Consider the following 25,427-nt stretch of genomic DNA (forward strand, 5'->3'; position numbering starts at 1 on the left):
TGAAAAGTAGTAATGTGGTGATTCCAGAATTCATTATTTGGTTTCAGGCAATCATGGCGACGTCCTCAACACCTGTATGACTATTTAAAAGAGAGATGCAGTGTGGTTAGTGAGATTCAGTTCTATAACTTCCACGATTATTGATTCAGCACACGGCACGGAATCATGCGAAAGATGTAATGAGTCAGGGTCGAAAAGAATTGACAGTCAGTATGATTCACTCGATTAAGGAGGCTTTTGCATCAGAAAGCACCATCAAATCCCCAGCGGGATATCACTGTCGTTCGCGAGGTCTCCTGTGGCGCATATCATGCGAATCAGGTGCAATTTGCCATCCAAGTACAGAAGACTATTCATAGCTACGTTACCAGGCAATAAAGGAGGTCGATTTGAATTTGTACCGAGAATGTTCAGTCTGATCTTTGACAACACCTATGCTCGCTGAACAAAAATGTCAATGAATATACACTCATCGAAAAATGCACACAGACTTTTCGTTAATGTAAAAAAATTGGGCTGCACGTTTCTGCGAGGATTAGAGTGCATGTACTTTATTTCATTTGACTAATTTATTGAAGGCCTTGTGCAGCTGCGTGACTCCAGGCAACTTGTACTCTTAAATTGGTGGCGCTGATGCATACCGAATCATGTCCGTCAGGCTCCAAACGATTGCTCCCATCTAGGTCAGTGGCCCCTCTTTCGCCGTATCGCCAAACTAGACTTCTTCACGTGAGGTCATTTGTAAGCAGGGTATTTCATCGATAGACTCACAAGGAAATCCCATCTATCTGCTTGACCGAGTTTCAAAACCCTATTGATCGATCTTTGAGTAGTATTACGAGCCAAACTCGGACATACAATTGGCTAGTTCCGTTGCTGAAGAGAATAGATTGGGCTTTAGTGCCTCCTTCTTGCCTTTCCATGTTTTCTCTTGGAATCACATGTTAGCCAAGACATGCAAAGACGTCCATTCACATCTGTGAAGTACACGGCCAGTACAGGCAATGATCATCGTCTGGTTTCTGTGGCAGATTAAAAACTTTCATGGAAGACTGATTATTATAGCAAGTGGTTGAATTCGCTTTAAACTGCCACAATCTGATACCTAGCAGCAACATCTCCTCAACTTACGGTTATGTGACCTGACAACCTGGGTTGTAGTGATCGACTGAAGCATATGATGGGCGCAGACTAGTTTGTTTCAAGACCCCTCCAGTTCCCACTGAAGTGGCCCAATGGAACAAGAGATCAAACCGAATTAGCCTAGGACCGTATCGTCTACTTTTCTGTGCATACTTTTGCAAATGGCATAAATTCTAGGTAACAGGAAATCTTTGGAATATTCGAATTGTTCAACCATCCGTTTACGATAAAATAACTGCATATAGCTTCAGGATGAGAAGAATTTGGAGATGACATTATGTGTCCAGATTAAAAATCACAATATGACACACAGGAATAATCGTTTGGACGGGAAAAATCACGACGGCAATAAACTCACAGGGAAAGCCTATCCATCTACTTGACCGAGTTTCAAAACCATATTAATCAATCTTTGAAAAGTAATACGAGCTGCACTCTTATATGCGATTACCTTGACTAGTTCAGTTACTGAAGCGAACTGATTGGGCTTGAGTGCCTACCTCCTGCTTTTCCATGTTTTGGAGATAATAGTATGTGTTTGAATTTAAAAAATCCCGCTGTGTAGCCCATAGGAATAACAGTTAGGACAGTAAAAAGCACGACGGGGGGACCGCTGAAAATGGGTTGCTTCAATGGCTCTGTCTATAGTTGGTGATATGAATCGGCGATTATCCATGAGAAGAATTAGATTTTTAGGGTGAAGTTTTAAATGCAAGAAAATTGAGGAATTGAGTAACATCCTCGATGCCGTTACAATTAACATGGAATTTAACTTTTCAAGGTTCTTAACGCTGATTGGACAAATCCGGCCCTGAAAGAAACTTAGGAGGAAATGGCGATTTTATATGTGCATACCGTCGAGCGGTTTCACTGTATTGCTCAAGCACAATTTCCTGCTTCCACTTTACTTCGTTGCGATTGTTTCCCGCTGAAAGATGTCATCATGGGTTACGGTGACCCAGGAATAGTTTCACAGGTGGAGAACCAGCCCGGCTTAGTTGGAGAACGCCGTACTGCCATCTTAGCTGACTTGGAAGACAGAACCAGCATGCACGAGAAGATAGTGGTGCTAGCGTTTGATTGGTTTATTAAATGACGACAGTTGTTAAAAATCTACTACTCAATAAGATTGGTTATCCGGTTATCTAATCCAGTTTTAGAACTCCATATTGGCTGAACCGATCTTCATATGGGTAACGGACACATGCTAAGCACCCCATGAAGAAAGAAACAATTCGTGAGCTGTCAAAGAATTTTTAACAATCACATGAGTAGTATTCCTTCTTGTAACTGTGCTGCGATATCTGGAATACCTTCTCATTTGGAACGTGATGTGTCTTTTTGCGGAAAATTCAGTTGAAGAATTTTGGGAACGAGGGATTCAGCCTCATTCAGTCGTGTTTCCTGTTCAGACCAAATCAAGTTGCAAATGAGCACAGTTCGCCATCGGTTTATCGAAAAGTTACAAGCCCGGACATCGAGGAGGTTCAGCGGTATACGGACTCGAAGTATCATGATTAAAAAAGGGCAGAAGTCGAGTCAGCCCAGAAACTCGATGAAATTTAACGACCCGGTCCTACGGTCGGCAACTAGTCCCATCCTTAATGCGGCTGGAAACAAGAAATACTACTTGCTGATGGTGATGCGCTGGCCAAAAAGAGTAAGGCAACGAATTACTACGAGCACTTGATAGAGGGTCTTGAATTCTGGGGATGCCTCAATGCCGCTGTCTCTGTACGATACGATCACTTTGGAGCCACCCAAGCAGCAGGCATGAAATTCGATGGCAAATCAGTTATATACCGGACTTGGATGGACAGACCCTCAGCACCTACCTGATAAGCCTTATTATGAGTGGAATTCGCTGTATGGTTGGGTATTCCTGGAATAAGCCAGGTTTTCCATAATTTTCTTTTTTGTTTGAACATATGGTTGGATTGGGTTTCATGTTGATATGCTCTGTATTGCAGAATATGAAATCTAGATAGCTCAGAACGATAGTTCATTTGCCGTGTACTGCCACTGGTTGTGTTATGGCTTGAACAGTCGCAAAAGTTGCTTAAAGTTGGGGCGGATTATTCAGCTTCACTCTGTGTGGCATCAATCGGTCTCTACAGCTGCTATCACTCTTCGGATTTGGTCATAATTGACAGCTGCAGGAATGGGAGCATTGAGGCAAGTGGACCGAGTAGATTTTAGATGCTCGTCGAGAGCAATTGACTCAAGCTTAGTAGTAAAGTGTCACTTGCTGCACTACGGGAGGTGACTGAGGTGTGCCCTATCAGGAAGAAGTGAATGACATTCGACGATTGAACCACAGGTGGTCTAAGGGGACAGGTCACGATAAAAACGCACACGCTGCAGGCATGGGGGCGTACAGCACAATTCGTGGGGACAGGATGATGTCAAGCAGGGTGCGTGTATCGCAAAACACGATTCCAGCTGCTTCAAACATGCCCACGCGCCCAACCCCGACTATTTGTTTACTAAGACTGTTTGTTTTGATTGTTCTTTCAATAGGTGCTTTTGGGAGCACTTCCGTCATGTGGTGTGAAAGTGACCTCCGATCAGTCAGCTGGAAAATCTGTTCTTTTTGCAACAACTTGTCTCCGTCTTATTTTCGTGTTTAACCAAGAAACCAAACTAGTTCATACTGTCCATCACATTGATTTGGTGTTCATTAATGTCCCTAAATGCGAGGAGCTTCAGAAATCACCGATCCAAGCACAATATGGTATACAAGACAACAAAGATTCTAAATTGAGTAGGGACGAAATGCATCAGTGAAACACAGAACAGTCGGATTCCAAACGCTTCCCACAAGTAAGTCTGGAAAGAGGAGACGACCAGCTAATGAGACGATTTCTGCATGTGATGTCGTTTTTTCCTATTTTGTGATGGCTGCTAGAAAACACCTCTAAACAAATAAGAGATCATTTTCAGATACCCTAAAAGAAGCAGGTTGCCACTGCGAAAAGTTAAAATCTGACGCATTCCACGGTAATCCGAATCTCTTCGAAGAGATCACACCAGGTCGTAACTATTGAGAAACACTTCCGAGAACTTTTCAAAAAGGAACCATTTCTCAATAGGGTACTCTGTCTATGATCGCTGCATCGTTTGTGACACTTGATTTTAAGCACAAGTGAAGTATCCTCCGTAACCCGCTCTTTGTTCATTGATGACGTCTTGAGCTGTCAGATAGATGAACATCTACTGAGGAGTTAGACACTCTACTTCAATTCTGCTATACTTCTGTTTACTCTGAGAATCTGGATTGGCTGGAAAATAAAAGATAGGACCGTTGGAGTAGTTTGAGAGTTATACTCCACGTAAAGTGATCTTCAAAAGTTGACGGAGGTAGGCTAGCTGGCTTTTACCCTGCCCAATAACAAAGTTTCATGGACTCACTCTGAATTTCTGATGACATTGTGGGGACGCCACAGTGGACGTCTGACACCTGGTTCATCAGAACACTGGATTGTTGGTGCCCATCATTATACAAGCCCACGACTATGCACAATATTATGACAGTCAAGGTGCGATATCTCAAATGATTACAAATATCAGCACTTCTCAACGAGTGCTCCTCAGATGTAATGGTCCGAGTAGAATCAGTTGGATGGCCTCCAGCGGATGTCATTTTGACCGATCATATGTGAAACTACCAATGCACATGTGTTAAGCTCTGAAACATTGGCACAATACAGCTTGGCTTGTTCTAGGTTCCCAGTGACTAATGGTGGCCTCAAATATCATCGCTGTCATTCAGGTAGGATTGATACAATCCTACTCATCGGGTCCATTAAAACTACGAACGTTCCGCTAGCTGAGACACATCAGGTAAACCTAGTTCCCTAATCTCCATCCTCCTGAATTCCTGCTTGAGCATTTGCCTGTGTTTAACGCAACAGAGGATTTCGCGCTACTTTGCCACTTAAAAGTCCAATAAAACTTTTCAAAGCTTGCGTGCTTCCAGTTAGGTCAGTCCCGGTGGTTTGTTCTTCTTTTTTCTACTTTCTTCACTGTAGTGTAAAATGGTTAAGAAGCACTACTAAAAAATCGTTGGGTCCCACCAGCTTGTAGCGTTAGCAGGTCTTAGTAGCCTGAGCAAATTTTAATGCAGGACTCATCACCGATGGTCCGTAAACGTGTTGGGTAGTTACTTAACCTAATCGTACTGTCCAAGGTCATACGGTGTTTGAACATCTTCGTTTACAAAAACTTGGTTTGGACACGTGTCTGCGTAAATCAATCTACATACAAGTTTTATATATCGTCACTCCACCCTAATAAACCATGCAAGTTGATACTTGTTGTGGGATAACTGGGTCACCAGTCCCTAATAAAGTATTTCCAAAGGTAGATTTGATCATATTGAAAAGTGGAAAGCCTTTTTTCCCGTGTTTCGCATGTTACTGGAAAAAGTGCGTTGTAAGATTCGTATCGACCGATTTGTAGTTGGACAATGGAAAATAATTCGGAGTAAAGTCGGAGTAACTAACAACTGTGAACAAAAACCACCACGAGCGATGATTTCACGTGGTGATTAGAATTATGTTGACTTGTTCACCCAAACGGTCCATGTAGACAGGTGGGCAAAACAGACAAGTGACAGAGGGCTAGTGTATTCGTCTAGGTCCAAAAACCATATCGGTTAGTCACCCCTATTTTATGAGTCCATTAGAGGCATAGGGGGAGCATGCAGCATCAACAGAATAATGAATTATAAGTAGGATTTCGGAAATTAGGGAAAGTAGGGTTTCGGAAATGATTAACGGGGACTCCTCAAGGTTTCCATATCATTGTTGTCGTATTCACTACCACTGGATATGACGTCAAAAATTTCTCTTTGTAATGAATAGCGTCAATAATTCGATGTGATTACTCTAGGTATTGGTGTCTTGGCACCCAAAAGAGCTATGGGGAATAAGGAATATTTCGCAACCCGCGAAACCCTCATAAATTTACCTTTTCATTTGTGTGTACGGTCTTGGTACTGCTATCAGTCGGTTCATGCACCTATTGGGTAGAAGTGAACGAAGTTTCAAGTGTCGGTCTGATAAATCTGTGGTGCTCTAGCCAAGAAGAAAACATCAGAAGTCTACATAGTTTGTTTGAACTATGTCTGTAACAGGCCGTGCAAGGCTGGGCTTCTATGAAATCTGTACCAAAAATGAAAAATAAGCCTATAGACAGTAGCGTTCAACAACAAGCAAGTCTTTGGGTATAGATGGGATGGTACATTCTACTGAATGCAACAAATATTCTTCGAAGAATGTTCTGTTACACTACCCTTTGGTCAACCCACAAACGATGCCTATTTTCAGTTGCAATTAACCTCATCTGAGTGAGGTGCGCGTGTGTACAGCGTCAGCCACTAGTGTGATTTGCTTAGGTTTCTCATTATTGACAGAATGTGTTGTAAACAGTAAAAAGCTGAAGTGATTATGTCTACACGTCAGCCCAACAAACTCGAAAAAACGCAATAATCACTATCGATTTCGGAAAAGAGGATAAAACTGTCTCTTCCCAAACAAAACAATGCCCTTGAAAATCCCTTATCTGAATGACCGATAGGAATATTGTGTGTCGAGTATTAACCGGCTTTTCAAGATTTTATTCACCAGTCCAATTAGAAGTTTGACAGTACCTTTGACAATACACGATAGCCGATTATAAGCCTCCTAACAAGTTATTCCGGAGTATCAGGTTCGTTGGATTCTCTTCATTTTCAGCTAACACCAAGGTGTGTGATATTACGATTAATTTTTCTCTTTGAGTCGATCAGGTCTGTACGATGTTCTTCTTCGGAGATGCAAGTCATCGTGAGCGTATGAACAAGGTCGTTTACTAGGAATAATTCACGAGCCCATTATTACAGCGAGGCCCGGGATGAGTTTTTTGACAGCTGTGGTCGTATTCAGCCATGTATTCAGATCATCGATGCGATGATGGTTGTTTGCTCCAAACCCAGACCTGAGTTTACGCTTTATAGGTGACGGGTGAGTGAAGCATTTCTCGCCACCGAAAGCAAAGTACCCGGGTGATGTACGCGGTTAACTGGTGGCCTGAGAGCAAAGCGTGCTCATTCGAAGACATTACAAGCACTGTGTGGTTATCGCAATTTTCACCCACTGGATTGGCGTCAATGTCGTACTCAGCTCATACATCCAGAAAATTGGTGCAGTGACATGTAAATGGAGCATTTACATAAAACTTTGACATTAGGCAGCGCATTTTCTGCCACTTAAGGCCAAGTAACACGATATCGCTCGTCCCATTCACCGACATAAGTGTTGTCCTCATAACAAGACGCCCGGAATAACCGAGTTCAGGAACCGAATGGAGAGGCTGATTTTAGCCCACTCAAAAATACGATGATAGCATGTTCTCATAGAGGAAACTACTCACAAGGTTGCTGAAAACTCTTCGACAGCCCACGACCGGTTTTGCCCTTCTTGGGGATCATCAGGTAGACGCAGTCACTGAGTCTCCTTTCGAAGAATGTTCTGTTACACTACCCTTTGGTCAACCCACAAACGATGCCTATTTTCAGTTGCAATTAACCTCATCTGAGTGAGGTGCGCGTGTGTACAGCGTCAGCCACTAGTGTGATTTGCTTAGGTTTCTCATTATTGACAGAATGTGTTGTAAACAGTAAAAAGCTGAAGTGATTATGTCTACACGTCAGCCCAACAAACTCGAAAAAACGCAATAATCACTATCGATTTCGGAAAAGAGGATAAAACTGTCTCTTCCCAAACAAAACAATGCCCTTGAAAATCCCTTATCTGAATGACCGATAGGAATATTGTGTGTCGAGTATTAACCGGCTTTTCAAGATTTTATTCACCAGTCCAATTAGAAGTTTGACAGTACCTTTGACAATACACGATAGCCGATTATAAGCCTCCTAACAAGTTATTCCGGAGTATCAGGTTCGTTGGATTCTCTTCATTTTCAGCTAACACCAAGGTGTGTGATATTACGATTAATTTTTCTCTTTGAGTCGATCAGGTCTGTACGATGTTCTTCTTCGGAGATGCAAGTCATCGTGAGCGTATGAACAAGGTCGTTTACTAGGAATAATTCACGAGCCCATTATTACAGCGAGGCCCGGGATGAGTTTTTTGACAGCTGTGGTCGTATTCAGCCATGTATTCAGATCATCGATGCGATGATGGTTGTTTGCTCCAAACCCAGACCTGAGTTTACGCTTTATAGGTGACGGGTGAGTGAAGCATTTCTCGCCACCGAAAGCAAAGTACCCGGGTGATGTACGCGGTTAACTGGTGGCCTGAGAGCAAAGCGTGCTCATTCGAAGACATTACAAGCACTGTGTGGTTATCGCAATTTTCACCCACTGGATTGGCGTCAATGTCGTACTCAGCTCATACATCCAGAAAATTGGTGCAGTGACATGTAAATGGAGCATTTACATAAAACTTTGACATTAGGCAGCGCATTTTCTGCCACTTAAGGCCAAGTAACACGATATCGCTCGTCCCATTCACCAACATAAGTGTTGTCCTCATAACAAGACGCCCGGAATAACCGAGTTCAGGAACCGAATGGAGAGACTGATTTTAGCCCACTCAAAAATACGATAATAGCATGTTCTCATAGAGGAAACTACTCACAAGGTTGCTGAAAACTCTTCGACAGCCCACGACCGGTTTTGCCCTTCTTGGGGATCATCAGGTAGACGCAGTCACTGAGTCTCCTTCAACCTTATGTACTGCTTGAACCCAAATTGGACTCTTTTCGAGAAATACATTCATTTGCAGATCACTTTGTTCTTCACGAGAGACTCAACTGAATCTCTCGTTTATGATATTCTTAACTGAATGTTGCCGCACACAGGCCGCCTCGTGTTTCAGTTGAATCTCCCGTGAAAACCAAATTGATTTGCAAATGGGTGTATCTCTAGAAAATGCGAACCATGTTTTTAGTCCTTGTAAGTCGTAAACATGAGGCGGCCTATGTGCCTTCACTTCAGTTGTAGAATATCATAAACGGCAGATTCAGTTGAATCTCTCGTGAGAACCAAATTGATTTGCAAATGAGTGTATTATAATAGCATTTTGCAAATGAGTGTATTTCTCGATAATAGCATGTATTCACTTAACGACTACACTATGATAAAAACGAGCATTCCATTTTTACTAGTCAAAGCGGGCACATGTCCTCCGTCCTATAATATTACCGGAATCCACAGATGTTGACGACGAGTGACTGGTTTGTTCCGTTAATTACTTTGCCAGACAGTAGCCATGACCAATAATCAAAAGCGGCAGAGCGCTTATGCTTTATTCAGCTAGTTCCTTGTGGTCGCACTTGTAAGGTTGTAGGTGAGCTCCCATCAAATCCCACCGAAAATACCTATATTCGCACGCTTATGCGCTCGATCAGGTAATATCTACACCCTCCTTTCAACAATCTTCTAAACTCAGAATTTGGTAACATTACAATTGTGCACAATTGTCGGCTAGTCTCCCGAATTCACACCAGCATGCACACATACACACACACACACATCCAGGCCTCCAGTGAAGTGACAGACCATTTGTGAAACCATTTGTTTTTCAACATCATCACAACTTTGTGATTAGATTTCTTTTTTCATCCAGCTGCGTGATCTCGAGTGAACGGGCAAAAAACAGCACTCCAACTTAACATGGAACGACGGAGAATGTCATCATCGGTGACGAGAACTTGGTCCTCTTCACACGTACCGTTTCAGTCACACACGGGACTCGTTAGATGCGCCCACCATTTGGTTCCACCTGTCCGCAAAACGACGAGGGTGAAACCATTGGTGTACGTCAGTATGCATACCGGTGGCTACTGGTCATAGGTAGATGTGTACAAAGACAATATAATGGGCTGTGATTTTCAACAGTTGGGTGATTTGGCACGTACGCGGCAAACATGTTGACCCAACTTTGAAGATTGCAGTGCGATAGCGTCAGGAGTAACTAGACCAGAATTCCGCTAGCTCGAAACAGCCTTTCGGAAGAAAAGCAATCAAAAACGGCTCCGAAAAGTGACGGTACTAACGGAGCAGTTTTCGCGCAGTCAGTACAGCGATTATTCGAGGTATACCATGTCGTCATTCCTTGGTGCAAATCTAGTGATGGGTAATTACTAGTCCTTCTGGTGTCTATACATAGATTTACTAAAACCATAAATTTCTAAGCAATTTCGTTACATATCACAAATATTTTGGAGCTCTTCTGTCGTTCTGAATGGGAATTTCGATAAGATCAATTCCGGATACACGTTTCTGAAGAACAGGAGCTCACACCATTAGACCGAGAAACCTCTTCGGACATTGCATACTCTGAAGTATCCCATTAACTAAATTAAAGACCAATGAAGTACACCGAAACTTCTAAGTTTTGGGGAGCAGTTCTTATTCAGGGATATTTTTCAATTTTCCATGGGCTTATTGTTGAGACTCTCATAGGAGTGGGGGCTACCTTGAATCGGACAAGAAACAGAGGTCAGGAGACTCTTCTCATGGACGCGCTTCATCGCCAGTGATAAACCTTTTCGGCCCGACATGCGCACGTTATTCATTCCAAATCACTAACCAGCAGATGAACTAGTTCACGCGTAAATTGTACTCTTACATTGTTGTTCTGATATCAAATGAACCACCCAGTGTTTATTAATTGCGCATTAAACAGACAACTTTGTATCATGCCGATGTTCCTGGGCTTGTTCTGTTGATGAAAAACTGAATCTAAATATGGCATCTGTGTATGCGTGGTCATCTACAAGTTAGGTACAACGTTCTGCCTACATGCTTAAAAAACCACTTCACATGCCCTTGAGCTAAATCGGATTTAGTGGGCCTAGGACAGTTTTATTGCTATTTGATGTTTGGACGTATATTTGCGAATTTCCTGAAGAAGAGACACTCCACACCCAGGGAAATGTTGGTCCATCCGATGGGTATCCCTACCAAGAAGCTTCAGTGCACACCCTTTCAGATAAATAAAATTTCCCTTTTCGTTTGGTTCGGTGCCGCACATAAGTAGTGTGAAATCAATGCACAAACAGCTAGTTCACAAGGTTCCCCTTGAACAAGCCAAATTATTTGCAGCATAAGAAGGCCTTTTTTGGGAATGGAGTGAAACTCCCCACAGCTACTATTCCACTAAAACGTCTGCTTCTGAATGGTTTTGTCAAATTTTTGTATCCATCCCTACAGTATGGTGTCGCGCAGTTCCAAAAAAGACAGTCACGGTAATTTCGCCTTGACTCTAAAGGAATATCCTTTCCCTTCCTAAAGTCAGGAGGAAAAATGGGGTAGCTTTTAGTCAGACACAGAGTGTTTTTCATCCTGGAGTGAACGTTTTTGATCGACGGCTGCTGTGGAGGGCTTTTGCCAAACCTTTCAGCCTTTACCTTTATACGTATAACACGGCGCAAGTAGACCCTCGGGGAAAATAGGCAAAGCACGGGACCAGTCATGGTAATTGCGGAAGTACACACATAAATATTGACAGTTGGCTTACACGGTGTGGGTTTTCTTAATTCTAGGAGAGTCGACATTCTGGGGGGCTGAATTCATTTCGCCACACTCATAACTTCATCTGAGGCGGGTTTTCTTCTAGTGGAGGATTTAAGACAGCCTGCTTTAGGAGTAGATTGAAGCTGTGTTAAGTTTTCTCTTTTTAGTGTTCCACGATTTTTGTTCAAGCCCGCTTGGTCATTGGCGTTCCATCAAAACTCTGTAATCAAGTTCCCGTCCAAATCGTGAGCATATACACAGATCTTGATAAAGAAAGCTGTAGCAGAATTGTCAGTCGACTGAGGCCAGTACCGCTAAGATAGAGCCCTATCTGGTCCCCTTATAACTAGTGAATTAAGCTTCCAGAGACCAAAAAATGTAGTCTTTCTTGAAGATGGTCCGCGCAGAGAGGGACAACTGTATATCTCTGTAATGTACTACTCATAAGGTTGCTGAAAATCCGTAGACAGTCCACGAATGGTTTCACCCTTTTTGGGGCTCATCAGGTAGGCGCAGTCCCCGGGTTTCCGTCAACCTTATATTCTACTTGAAACCAAATTGCACGAAATTAGCAAATATATGCTTATTTGCAAACTAATTTGGTTTTTCGAAAGACTCACCTGGAACCCAGCTGAATCTCTCGTTTGTGATGTTCTCAGGCGGCCTGGTGCAGCACATTCAGTTGCCTGAGAACATCACAAACGAGAGATTCAGCTGGGTTCCAGGTGAGCCCCTCGAAAAACCAAATTAGTTTGCAAATGAGTGTATATTCGCTAATTTCGTGCAATTTGGTTTCAAGTAGAATATACGGTTGACGGAAACCCGGGGACTGCGCCTACCTGATGAGCCCCAAAAAGGGCGAAACCATTCGTGGGCTGTCGACGGATTATCAGCAACCATATGAGTAGTACATTACAAAGATATACGTGTATCGCGATATCTCGAATATCGTAGCAACTGAAACATAAGGCGGCCTGGTGCAGCACATTCAGTTGCCTGAGAACATCACAAACGAGAGATTCAGCTGGGTTCCAGGTGAGCCCCTCGAAAAACCAAATTAGTTTGCAAATGAGTGTATATTCGCTAATTTCGTGCAATTTGGTTTCAAGTAGAATATACGGTTGACGGAAACCCGGGGACTGCGCCTACCTGATGAGCCCCAAAAAGGGCGAAACCATTCGTGGGCTGTCGACGGATTATCAGCAACCATATGAGTAGTACATTACAAAGATATACGTGTATCGCGATATCTCGAATATCGTAGCAACTGAAACATAAGGCGGCCTGGTGCAGCACATTCAGTTGCCTGAGAACATCAGAAACGAGAGATTCAGCTGGGTTCCAGATGAGTCTCTCGAAAAACCAAATTAGTTTGTAAATGAGGGACAACTGTAGTTTGGTAAATGATAAACAATGCGCCCATGAACTCCATCTTTCGAGACATGAATATCATGTTGATTGGTTGTACTGTGGATAATCGTAAACAACCGCCATCAATTGACGACAAGGTCAAAGGCTCGTTCGCTACCGAAAATCTACATCATCTCAGCAAATATAGTGCCTTGATTGAAGTAGAATGAAGTAGGAATAAAAATGAATACTGTCCAGTCATCCCGACAACATGCACTAGTCTGCCTCGGAGGGAATGATTTCAGTGAACCGAGAAAGCTTCCACATAGTGTAACCCTAAAAAGCAGAAACCCCTCGAGGCGCGATAAAAATCGCCCCCCCCAAAAAGAGCGTTTACCTCTTTTAACCTGAAATTCACTTCAGTATATTCAAAGGCAGTGTCACGTTTTGACAGCAATTAGGCCGAAGCTTATCACGTCCCATCTAAAGTTGTTTGAACATTGCCATGAGGGGGGGGGGAGTGCTACAACCTGGAAGCATGGTTTACTGATCCGTGCATATCAACCTGAATATCAGAATTGACTGGGTAAGTCATCACATGGGTGACACAAGACTGTTTAGATTGACAAGCGAAAACTACAAGGGTCACCCAACTTTCTGTAAAGTATATGCTCGGAAGAGCGTTTATCTGTCGAGACATCACTTGGCTTGGTGTATGAGCCGAGTGTGAACATTACTTCAATTATCGACGAGTGTCCACTGGGGCTTATGTGATGTACGCTCAATACTTGCGACCTTGTGAATGCTCCATTTAGTATTCCTCGCCATTTAGTATATTCCTCGCCATCTGCCGGTAATTCAGGCGTCCGTGCAAGGGATGCTGGCTGAGCTGTGAACGGCTGCATTGCTCCGGTAGTCAGTTAATAATGTTGAACATACTGTTCTCCGTTACTGCTCTGACCCCACATAAACCGAAGGAATTTGATCGCATTCGAAAGTGGGTTGTATTATGGACTAAAAAATAGTCTCATTTGGTGGTACCTGTGGTAGTCGTAGTCATGAGGACCAGTACAAGAAGATACGTTAGAGGGAGGCAGTATTGCATTGCCTGCATATTATGATATGAAGGGAAAATGAATAAACGAATAAATCTCTTGATTGCGGCATTCTTCGCCTAAACTTGGATTGCAAAAATTGCCCTTGGATTCATTCGAACTAATAATGAATATTTCAGGATGTTTTCCCCTCAAGATCACAACAGCACACACCTGATCAGTAATGGCTGATCTGACAGTCGATGTACGGAGCTGACTTCCCTGGAACTGTTCGAGAAGCGAACAGTTATCACTTATCGCTAAATATATCTCATTGCTTGTTTCGAAAATTTGAACCCAATAGCACTTTGGAAGTTTCTCCCAAACGGTCAACCTCAATGAAGCAACCGGAACCAAAGGGTATTATCTGTTACGGAGAACTAATATAATACAGAATGGTTTAAGAAAGTTGAAGGCAAAAAATCTCAAAGCACTTATACCAGTATCACATACAGCCGTTGTGTTCACTGAATTCTAATTTTTTAAAGGCGAAACTGATAGTTATTTCCGCATGCAACTACCAACTGCAATGCTGAAAACGGTAATGCGTATGGAGCAAAAACGCAAAAACTAACAGAGATACACAAGCTCTTTCCATCGTGATCCCAAATGAACCAGACTGATCAGGTTGGGTACTAATAAAGTAAACTGTGAGTCTAATCGTCCAACCATCTCTTGTCAAGAGATAAAGGAATTTTAAAAAATCGTAATCAGTTCCCTTAAAGTAGCTGATTTCACTCAGCAGTGTAATGCAAAAGGAAGGATAACGGTGCAGCACCCTTACTTATATTAAATTCTATCCAAAGCACAATTGCCCAACATTTTAAGTATTTACAAACTTCCTCTTGATATCACACCATATTCATTTTTAAAACCAAGTTGTCCATCAGTAAAACGATCAAATGATGAAGTTCGGCATCACAAAGTAAACCGACCAGTACTCCCAGAATAGCTCATATACATATTATGCAATCTAGGCAATTTGAAAACATAACGCCACATTGAGTCAAATCTTTCCAAACCAGGGTATGCGGAATAAATCCGATAAGAGGGAGGATGTATGCATACTGTTTACAGTAGCGCGAGGGGTTTCGTACAAATTTAACGACCGTTGGTCTGTCAGAATCCTCTCCAAACTATCCGCATCTGCGTCATTTCTGTGGCTGTTCGGACCCGGAAGTTCTCGATGAAGCAAGATGTTGTCGAGTTTGTAAAACCATCTGCCGAAACCTTTGGGCCGAGTTAAACCGACCGGTCACGTCTGATCCTTGGCTGATCCGAATGGGGAACAAACTGTTGTGCTTTTGTGTACCATTGAGACTGCTGTCATTAACCATAGGGTTTTTGTTTTTTACCAGTGGCGGAAAGATGACGCCAGATTTTGCTGGCGAGATCCGGGATTGTGATGGTGATCTGATCTCGGGAAGAAATTGAATACAATTATGGCACGGTTTATTGTAATACAAGTCAGTTACTGATATTTCGGTTAGTAGGCAGAATACAACGTGGAAAAAGGTGTGTAAGGCTGGGGAGGTCAAAGATGTTTGAGCGCTCACGAAGACAATTCTCAATCCCAAATTTATCTGATAATGGATCATGCATCATCCCCACCACATGAAAAGCTGTTTGGAAAACAATGCAACAGATATTGACAGTAGGAATTTTACCCCTGGAGTATCTTCTTCCAAACTACATGGTGTTGATTCAAGTGGCATTCACTTCACCGTGATAAAAAAAAGTCACGGACGTAGCGCGTCATTAGAAATGCAAGCTATCAATGACTATAAAATAACAATACGAACATATGAAAGGGTGCATGTGGCATTCTCACCATCAGAAGCCACATTTATTGCAGCTGTTGCTTCTGCTGATTCCGATGCAGGGTGATGGTTCTCGCCTCTGGTCGAATTCCCAGTTGTAACTCAACTCAAAACCCATCGGTCATCCAATGAAACATACCGTAACTGCGATTCCTCTGAAAACGCTTACTACACAAACATTCATTTCAAAGATTCAACCTCACCAAATGGCTATCAACATAAAAGCCTTCGTGATTCAATATGGAAGCCTGCTTCCTCACTGATTTTGTCGCCAAATCGTAGGGGAATTTTCGGGAAGAGCTGGCTTCTGATAAAAAATACCTGCTTTTCCGAGGGAGCTTTTTAAGGGAAATGCAAAATACTGCTTCCTATATAGTGGGTTCTCCAAGAAGCCAACTGCTAAGTTTGAGTAGTGCACAGTTATTATGACGTCGGATTATTTGGAAGACCCAAAATTTCAAGCCTCACCGAGTTATCCGGAATCGCAGACAAGGTATATTTGTATTTGTATTTGGCGGCCATTATGCTTGATAAGGTAAAGTGCCACAAGACCCACTTCGTAGAACAACTCATGGAAAAATTTCGTTGATCTTACTCATATTAGCCCTGTTTCAATTAAAAACACAATCGTGGATACGAATTCGTAAATTTCGATTTATTTACTTTTCTCTTAGCCTTGTGATCCAGTTTTTGAAAAAAACGTTTTGTCAGGATATCACAGACGGATGTTGTTACGACCTAAGACAAACTCACGACACATCTATCACCACGAGCCACAAAAACAATAAACCGTTTCATTCTTAGGCAAGATACAAACTGGTGGATATGGGGCTCAGTGGGCGTGCCACCGAGCCGTGTGCTTCTTATGATTTCGTGAAAATCCCACTCAGAAATTGAAGGACGATTGACGGGTAATCGTGATGGTCGAATACAGGCACTGTTGTCGTGTACGTTGGACTAAAGGATGGATAGATAGACTGGTTTGTGCCATCCTGTTGGCGAATCAAATGTGGAAAATACTCAGCACCAACTGATTTAATCTCTCATCATCTGACACTTTGAGTTCCGCACGTTTGTTACTTGGTGAACACGATGAATAAAGTGTCCTTTTCATCTCCCTGTTCTATGGGTGCCTTGCTCACTGTTTTTACTCGTTGTTCTTAATCACTGAAAATGTTAGAGGGTTATATCTGAAGAATTCATAGTAGCATTCAATAGCATTAGAAGAACAGTTAGGGGAAATTATCAAACTTCATACCACGTTCAACTTGGTCTACTATGGTTAGCGATATCATGATCCACTCGATGCCGTAAAGTGCCGGCCCATGGATTTGTATGCTGAGACGTCCTCAGTCCTCTCCTAAAACATCTTCTTTATCACCCCAGTGAACAGTGGTTGGCATTGTTTCAGAGGAGCTTGGTAAACATCGGTAGTTTAGGGGAAATTATCAAACTTCATACCACGTTCAACTTGGTCTACTATGGTTAGCGATATCATGATCCACTCGATGCCGTAAAGTGCCGGCCCATGGATTTGTATGCTGAGACGTCCTCAGTCCTCTCCTAAAACATCTTCTTTATCACCCCAGTGAACAGTGGTTGGCATTGTTTCAGAGGAGCTTGGTAAACAATCGGTAGTTTTTTTATTTGGGAAACGTTTCGCTTTTGACAAAAAAGCCTAATCAAGCCAAGTGAGCAGGTCACCAAATAGGCCAGGTTATGAGATAGACGGAGAACCAGTCAATAAGTCCTCTTCAGATTATCGGACTAGAGCAGTGTTGAGTGTTAATTAACGTCTCTTGTCTGTAAGTGTGGTTGTCAAAACTTTGGTGGAGATAAAATAGTGATCCCTTTGTGTAAAATGTACCTACCTCCTGGTTCTTGGCGATAGCCCTGGAGATCCATTCTGACACAGAGTCCGAGAACTTGCACTTAGTGTTTCCTTTGTCCTGTGTCGATACGATGCAGAAATGTCCGAGTCAGCGCTGATACTGGATGGTGTTGAAGGGGTTTTTAACTTAACATCAACAACTGATCTTGGAGACACAGAGGCTGATGAGTTCGCCGAGGAATTGGAAATCGATGAAGCGCTTGACACTTCTACCGCTTGCCCGGCTGTACGTGAAGTGCGTCGTTTGCTCTTCCTTTCCTTCCGAATTTCTCGATGTTCTGCTTTGCAATCTCCGTGTTGAATTACAAGGACTGGAGCTTCTTTACTTTTACCAAGCGCACAATCCCCTTCAGGTTCAGCCGGATGAGCGAAATTTACCAACAAAGATTCCTTCAAAGGACAAAAGAGAATCATCTCGATTTAAATGATTTGCGAATGATACAAATGGGTGGCGAAATCGGTAGTGTAAAAAGAGTAAGCCAGTCTCTCAAAATATGCACTGAGTAAATTATCAAACTCAAACCTGACTAGCATTAACTGGGTCGGTCTTTACTAGGATTTTCGTCCAACTTATTTCCGCATGCCGCCTAAGTAGTCTGACTGAATGTCTGGAGGTGCAAGCAGAACACTTGTGATAAGGGAGCGTTAGGTCCATCAACTTCTTTATGATAGGAGTTGCTAAAATAAAATTTCTGTTTGCACGGCAGTGAGAAACAAGCGTAAATTAGAGATCGACCGTTTAATCAATATTTGGAAAAGCTCCTCCAAAATACTTTGGATCGCACTGAAAATGGATTTCAAGATCTACTGGTTTTTCACTTTTTATCACAGACTGACCGATGAACCAGCCACTTAGCAAGACTAAGTAAATAGGAGGCAGATAAACTCATGAGATGACGAGATTGCTATTGAGTTGTGCCCCACGAGAACCTGTCCTCTGATCTGCCCCACTCTTCGATTAATCCCCTTAGCTGACTGCGGTTACTACTAATCACTGGATCATACTACAGCAAGAAGCCGGCCAATAGGACATTTTAGCTCTTAGTCACTAGTCAGGATTCGGAACTGTGAAGCAATCCACAGACACCCGTTTACTGCACGCAATTCATTGATGAGTCGATGCTTCCGGAGAAAATTGAGGNCTTAGTCACTAGTCAGGATTCGGAACTGTGAAGCAATCCACAGACACCCGTTTACTGCACGCAATTCATTGATGAGTCGATGCTTCCGGAGGAAAATTGAGGTGTATCCCCAAGTCCTGCTGACCAATTGTTCACTTTCCTGGCTTGGTGGAAAGCAATCTGTTTCAGTGTATCGGTGCCCAACTTCATCATTAGGCTGTCTCAGATTGCTACCTACTATTCGGCGGTTTGCTGTCACTTCTTGCCTCCGAAGTTGTTCCCTTTCACTTTCCGGGCACTCGTATTCTTCCGGCCTGCTTTTTCTGAGAGCTGTTGATCCCAGAATTACCATGAGGCTTCATCAGTTCACTTTACTACTCACAATGTGACTTCGGTTCTTGTGCATTCGACTGCCTACCTCCGAGTCTACCTATCCATTAGACTGATGCATGATTCTGAGGCGGTGTCAGCTGGTGATAAGTTACCTAATCTAGTATTCTGTTTGATATTTGAGGTTGCTCACTGACGCTATCGGTTAGGTAGTAGGTGATGGTGTCTAGTTGTTCCAGCAATCAGGACTAGGTATAGAAACTCCATTTTCATGTATATGTTGCCCTACCGCTAGTTGTTCATGATTTTCGTGATAAATCCCCATAGGATTTCGAACCCTATAGCCCCGATCGAAAAGCTTGAAGTGAAGGTTAAAAGGTGGTTTTATTTACTGCGATTTCTTCTGTAATTTTTGCACTCATGTGTTCAACATGGAGCTCTGGTGTCCCTGGCTGGTAAATTTTTTTTCCGTCACTAATGCATTGAGGCCGGCATCGCAGTTGTTTGCAACAAATCCTATGAGAACTAATCTCTTACTTGTAAATTTGGTTGCACACACTTGTGTAACAGTATGTAACCATTCGAGGTAGTCGTGATACCAGACAAAATTGATGTAGATTGTATACAGGAAACCCAATCAGTATCGATGCTCGAATTCTCAAATGGTCCAAGTCCAGTACACTCGTTAAACATAACGCCAGTTGGGCGGTAACCGGAGCACAGCTAAGCTCATCCAGGCAAAGGTGTCAATACATAGGTACAGAACGCACGACTTTTGGACGGAATAACAACAAAACAAAGCACCGAGAATGCCGATATTGTTTAAAAAGGAAGTCATGAGACGTGTACCTGTAATTTATTTAGATACTCCATCAATGCTTTGACTTCCTCTTGAAGCACCACCCTAGAAAAAAATACAGGAAAACATTAGAGGACTTCTAATACAAAAAGACTGTACAGATATTTATTTCGAGTGACAAGCAGATTGTGTCGGATCTCTAAGGAGAGAAGTGACTGGACTTGAAAGTAACGGTCATTATTTTTATCTCTTTTGGAGCAAAAACAGATGCTCGTTGAGTGAACGGTAATATTCGATGGGGAATTATTTTGAGTCGTGAGTTCGTGTCCTGCTGGAAAATGTTATTTTGTAGAATTCAATCCCAGCTCATCGCACATAAATTTTTCGACAGGGAATATGGAAAGTGAATTTCATCGTGAATAGGGCAATGATGAATTCACCACTGACGAGGTCACTCGTTTTCAAATTGCCTTGATAAACAGGAGAACTCACAGAATCTTTCGTTTACGATTGCCTTCAACTGAATGCGTTGTGCAGAGACTTGCGCATTTTCAATTGGCACAATATTTGAGGGGTTGAAGTTGATCGTCTTGATAAGGCTACTAAAAACTTAAGCAGCCTACCACTGGCTTCGTTCTTCTTGGAGCTCATCATGAAGATGTCTAATAAACTGACAACACACGCTATATGAAACTCCGCTGTTTTGAATAACCGACACTACAATAACGACAATGCCATTCAGGCAATATCGATCCCAACCTCAGTTTTTATCTCCTATCCAAACATTTGGATCTAAGACACCTGGTAAGGACTCTTGAGGTACTTGGTGACTTCAAGTATAATAAATGTCTGATACATGTGGCATCATAAAAGATATTCTGGTTCAAGGTTCTGCGTTATAGTAATCATCAGATGTTAAAGTCAAGGTTATGACATTTCATCCATCGATCCCTAGAGAAGCTACCAGTTGAAGAGACCAATCGTCAAAACCCATTTTCGGCCTACGGGGCGTATCTCAGTAGTATACTTCCCCAGGGGAGACCGATTTGCAGGATAGACCACTTTTGGTCGGTACTTTGAAGTGGGTAAGTGAAAAATTGTGCTGTTTCACACGGATGCATCTTAATATACAAATGAACGTCGTATTATAGGGTCCTCAGTTAGTTAAAAGGAACGATGTTACGTGCATGCCATTGTCCAGACAATTGATCGGTGTGAGCATGCGTAAAAGCTTAGTGTACGAATTTCACGTCCCGGTCATTGTTTTTTGTGCGATGAGGACATCGAGAGTGGTCTTTTTGGGGAAGTGGTCCTTAAAGAGGCCCAGACTTCAGTGATAATAATACAAGATGGGAGTGGGTTGATCTTAATTGCAAGATGTGGTCTCTCTTTGTGGATCGCCGTATTTTTACTATCGTGATCATTTAAGCAACTGACAGTCAGCTGTTTATCAAAATGCTTACTGGGTTTTCAAGTGCCCCATGAATGGAATGAATGTACAATGCAGTCGATCTGCGAGATTTATTGACTTTTCGTTGACGTAAGCATTATCGAGTACCCACAACCCGGCAGGAGATCAACGTGGCCGTATGGCTGCGAAACCAGTGGATGAAATGTTGGAGGTTCGAAACCAACCCGAGTTTACCGATTGTCCCTGTCCAGCTTTAACCATTTTGACACCACCTCAATTTGATATCTCCCTAGAGTTGCACAATAGCTGTGCACCAAAAGCGTATATCTGACTAACTGCTGGGATTTTCATTGTAAACATGGTTATAAATCTTTTCATGAAAAAAACTATTCGCAAGGTTTTTCACAAAGGAAACTACTCACAAGGTTGCTGAAAACTCGTTGACAGCCCACGACCGCTTTCGCCCTTTTTCGGGCTCATCAGGTAGGCGCAGTCCCTAAGTTTCCGTCAACCTCATGTTCTACTTGAACCCAAATTGGGCTGTGTGCAGCACATTCACTTGTAGAATACCATAAACGAGAGATTCAGTTGAGTCTCTTGTGAAAACCAAATTGATTTGCAAATGAGTGTATTTCTCAAAAACAGTCCAATTGGGTTCAAGTAGAACATAAAGTTGACGGAAACTTGGGGACTGTGCCTACCTGATGAGCCCCAAGAAGGGCGAAACCGGTCGTGGGCTGTCAACGAGTTTTCAGCAATCTTGTGAGTAGTTTCCTTTATGAAAATATACTGCGATACCTCGAATATCGTGCCAGCTGAAACATGAGGCGGCCTGTGCGCAGCACATTCAGTTGTAGAATATCATAAACGAGAGATTCAGTTGAGTCTCTTGTGAAAACCAAATTGATTTGCAAATGAGTGTATTTCTCAAAAACAGTCCAATTGGGTTCAAGTAGAACATAAAGTTGACGGAAACTTGGGGACTGTGCCTACCTGATGAGCCCCAAGAAGGGCGAAACCGGTCGTGGGCTGTCAACGAGTTTTCAGCAATCTTGTGAGTAGTTTCCTTTATGAAAATATACTGCGATACCTCGAATATCGTGCCAGCTGAAACATGAGGCGGCCTGTGCGCAGCACATTCAGTTGTAGAATATCATAAACGAGAGATTCAGTTGAGTCTCTCGTGAAAACCAAATTGATTTGCAAATGAGTGCATTCCTCGAAGATAGTTGTCAATCATTGTTTTCATTATTTTTGCATTTCAGTAGGCCTCCAAATTATACTCTGATCTTTCCGTCTAATCCTGTATGACGGAAAATGCCACTACGTCCCCTTCAGGACAACAATCTGTGTTTGGAGTTCCCATTTTCGAGACTCTGCTTTAGTTCTAAGACTCAAATAGACGTAAGGCGTGTTTAGAAACCCCGACTAAGTTGAAGACAGGCCTAAATAAGCTTATTTAGTGTCTAAATTTAACGCCACCCAAAACATGATTTTTTACGCTGAATTTTATTGCTAGGGAAGATTGCTCTTCGCAGGAAAAAGAGCGGATTTTACAGGAGGTTGGAAAGTGGTCTTTCGGAATGTATCAGTTTTAGGTTGTCCCCGAAGAAAGGAGTGAAATGTCGTTGGTTAGAGGATGGTCCTTCTTAAGGGAAGACTACTCTATATTTCCATATGCGTTACCGCAGTCCAGTTTGTTTTGCAGGAATGATTGTCTTCACCCAGCAAAACTGACACTTCCGTGGGTATGGACAACTAACGAACTAAGGTAGTTAAGACGGAGTTCTCCCAGCTTTTAGTTCTTCAGCCTAGCTTCCGTAGCATTTGCACACCGTAAAGCAGAGGGTATGGAAGAACAAATATACTTGCCGTGTTTCGGATAGGATACTGAAAGAGTCCTCTGTAACGCAAGGGGAATCATCTGGAATAACAGAAATGATTTTATCAGTGATTTAAAAACATACCAAGTTTGCACAAACACATGGTAAAATACCCACTGAATCTGGTACGCTGTCGCGTTAAACAATAAAGGCTGGGCACTGCATATGAATAAATACGACATGTGAATTCATCAAAAGGACACGGGACGATATCATACATCTTCAGGTAGGAAGTGCGCTTTCAACCATTACAAAGGCGTGCGGCAGCTGTAATGTTCCCATCTATTTGTTTTGCTAGTTGAATTTGATAGACTGTTTCCATCTTCCTCCAAAGACCATAAGTCTTACTTGTTCAACTGACCATAAACACAATTCCCTACAACCATGTTATTTACGATAATATGATTTGGCCATCATCCACCAACGAAAACTGGGATTCGTGAGACACTTTTGTTATATATATATATATATATCGGTATCGCAGTTACTTATGAGGTCGTTGACACCATTCACACAACTTGAGGGGAACGTTTGTCATGCTTTTAAGTACTCGGAATGATGACTGCGTGTGTTCTGTGAATGCTAGCATTCCGAATTTGGTGCTGGCAATGTAGCCTGGCATTGCTTAATAGGTCTGCAATCGGATTCTGGTAACGCTGTTCACTTGGATAAATTTGTTGGATAGTCGTATGCCTCCTAGTAGAAACGGGCAGGCTTTAATAATGGAATGTGAAGAGTTCCTTTGAATGAAACTACTCACAAGGTTGTTGAAAACTCCCGTGATAACCAAATTGATTTGCACATAAGTATATTTCTCGACAATCCCCCTGAAGCTTTCAGATCGCCCATTGCCCACCATTCTCATAACATGTGCACAAATCTGGCTTAAATAAAAGGTACTAATAGCATAATTACTCCGTATACAAGCAAATTCAATCGTTTTTGGGGCAATCCTAGTCAGTTGGATGTCACTTCCGTCCTCGTGAACCAAAAAGTTAAAATGAAGCGAAAACAAACCCAAAATTAAATGGATGAACGATCTATGCCATCGGTTTGGTCAGATAAACTGACCAACGACAGTTTAAAATTCCATTGCTTATCACTCTTTACCACAAATAAGTTCTTCGAATGGGCGTAAGCCGCCCATACATAATTAAAGAGGTATAAACTGCGAGGTTTACATGTTACTTGGGAGAAGGACGCAACAGAGATTAGGCGGGCCTCGGGTTGGACTGTTATGACTGGACTTTCCGGACGGAATCTTTTTGTTGCTTCCTGATTGTAGCTAAAGATGCTGCAGAACATGGTCACAAAGCCATGGTAACTGCATTTGTGGTGTCAGCTGTTACCCAAAGTGTCTAGCTGAATAGTTCATGCTGTCGGTACCACGAGGTGTTTGTAACTAACACAGCGGGTATCCAGTAATTCGCAGACCTGAATCGCATTGGAGCACCGTACCAACTTTGGTGTTGATAGAATTTAAACAGTAAATTCAGTAGCTAATCGGTGGTACTTCGGAGTTTGTTTCAGGTAAATGAAACAACATAAAAGCATCAGGAAGGCACTAAAAACACTTGCATTTACATAGAAAAGTTTAGCTACTTCATCAATTTGATCCAAGTAATAATACCACAGTGATACGACAGCAGCATATCTCCGCTGGAACAAAATCAACCACTTACCATCGTCATCAGTTCCTCTGTATTGTAATAGAAGAGCACTGAATCACATTAGCCTACTTTTCAGAATGAAAATGATGCTCTTTCTGATAGAAACAGATAAACTTATCCAAGTGGGATTCGATTCCTGCCACATGGGAAAACTTTGGAAATGAAACTTGGAACGCTTGATTAATCACCCGTCCATCTTTCATGAGCGCAATAAATGAAGCAATCTGTGAAAATAGCAACGTGGTTTAGATGAGATACCTCAGTCTTCAGTTCATACGTCTGTTCTATCAAGTCGTTTCCCACTAGTAGTCGAGCCTCATAATGGTCACTGGAACGCAGGCGACGTTCAACTAGCTCCCAGAACAACGTAGGTAGGTTAGACGGTTCCAT

At 42.4% G+C, this 25,427-nt stretch overlaps 1 protein-coding gene across 1 annotated transcript; it reads right to left on the bottom strand.

The window, feature by feature from the left end:
• Positions 1 to 255: 255 nt before the first annotated feature.
• Positions 256 to 25,427, bottom strand: T265_04566 (hypothetical protein; the record flags this gene model as incomplete). The annotated part of the gene is made up of 11 exons (XM_009169341.1): positions 256 to 432; positions 2,979 to 3,180; positions 6,115 to 6,221; positions 12,818 to 12,974; positions 17,804 to 18,213; positions 20,124 to 20,178; positions 21,907 to 21,980; positions 23,353 to 23,408; positions 25,050 to 25,066; positions 25,107 to 25,261; positions 25,296 to 25,427. 11 exons carry the CDS (start codon positions 25,425 to 25,427, stop codon positions 256 to 258), a joined length of 1,542 nt encoding a protein of 513 aa, XP_009167605.1.

Source organism: Opisthorchis viverrini (genome assembly GCF_000715545.1).
Source record: "Opisthorchis viverrini unplaced genomic scaffold opera_v5_77, whole genome shotgun sequence".
NCBI classification, from domain to species: domain Eukaryota; kingdom Metazoa; phylum Platyhelminthes; class Trematoda; order Opisthorchiida; family Opisthorchiidae; genus Opisthorchis; species Opisthorchis viverrini.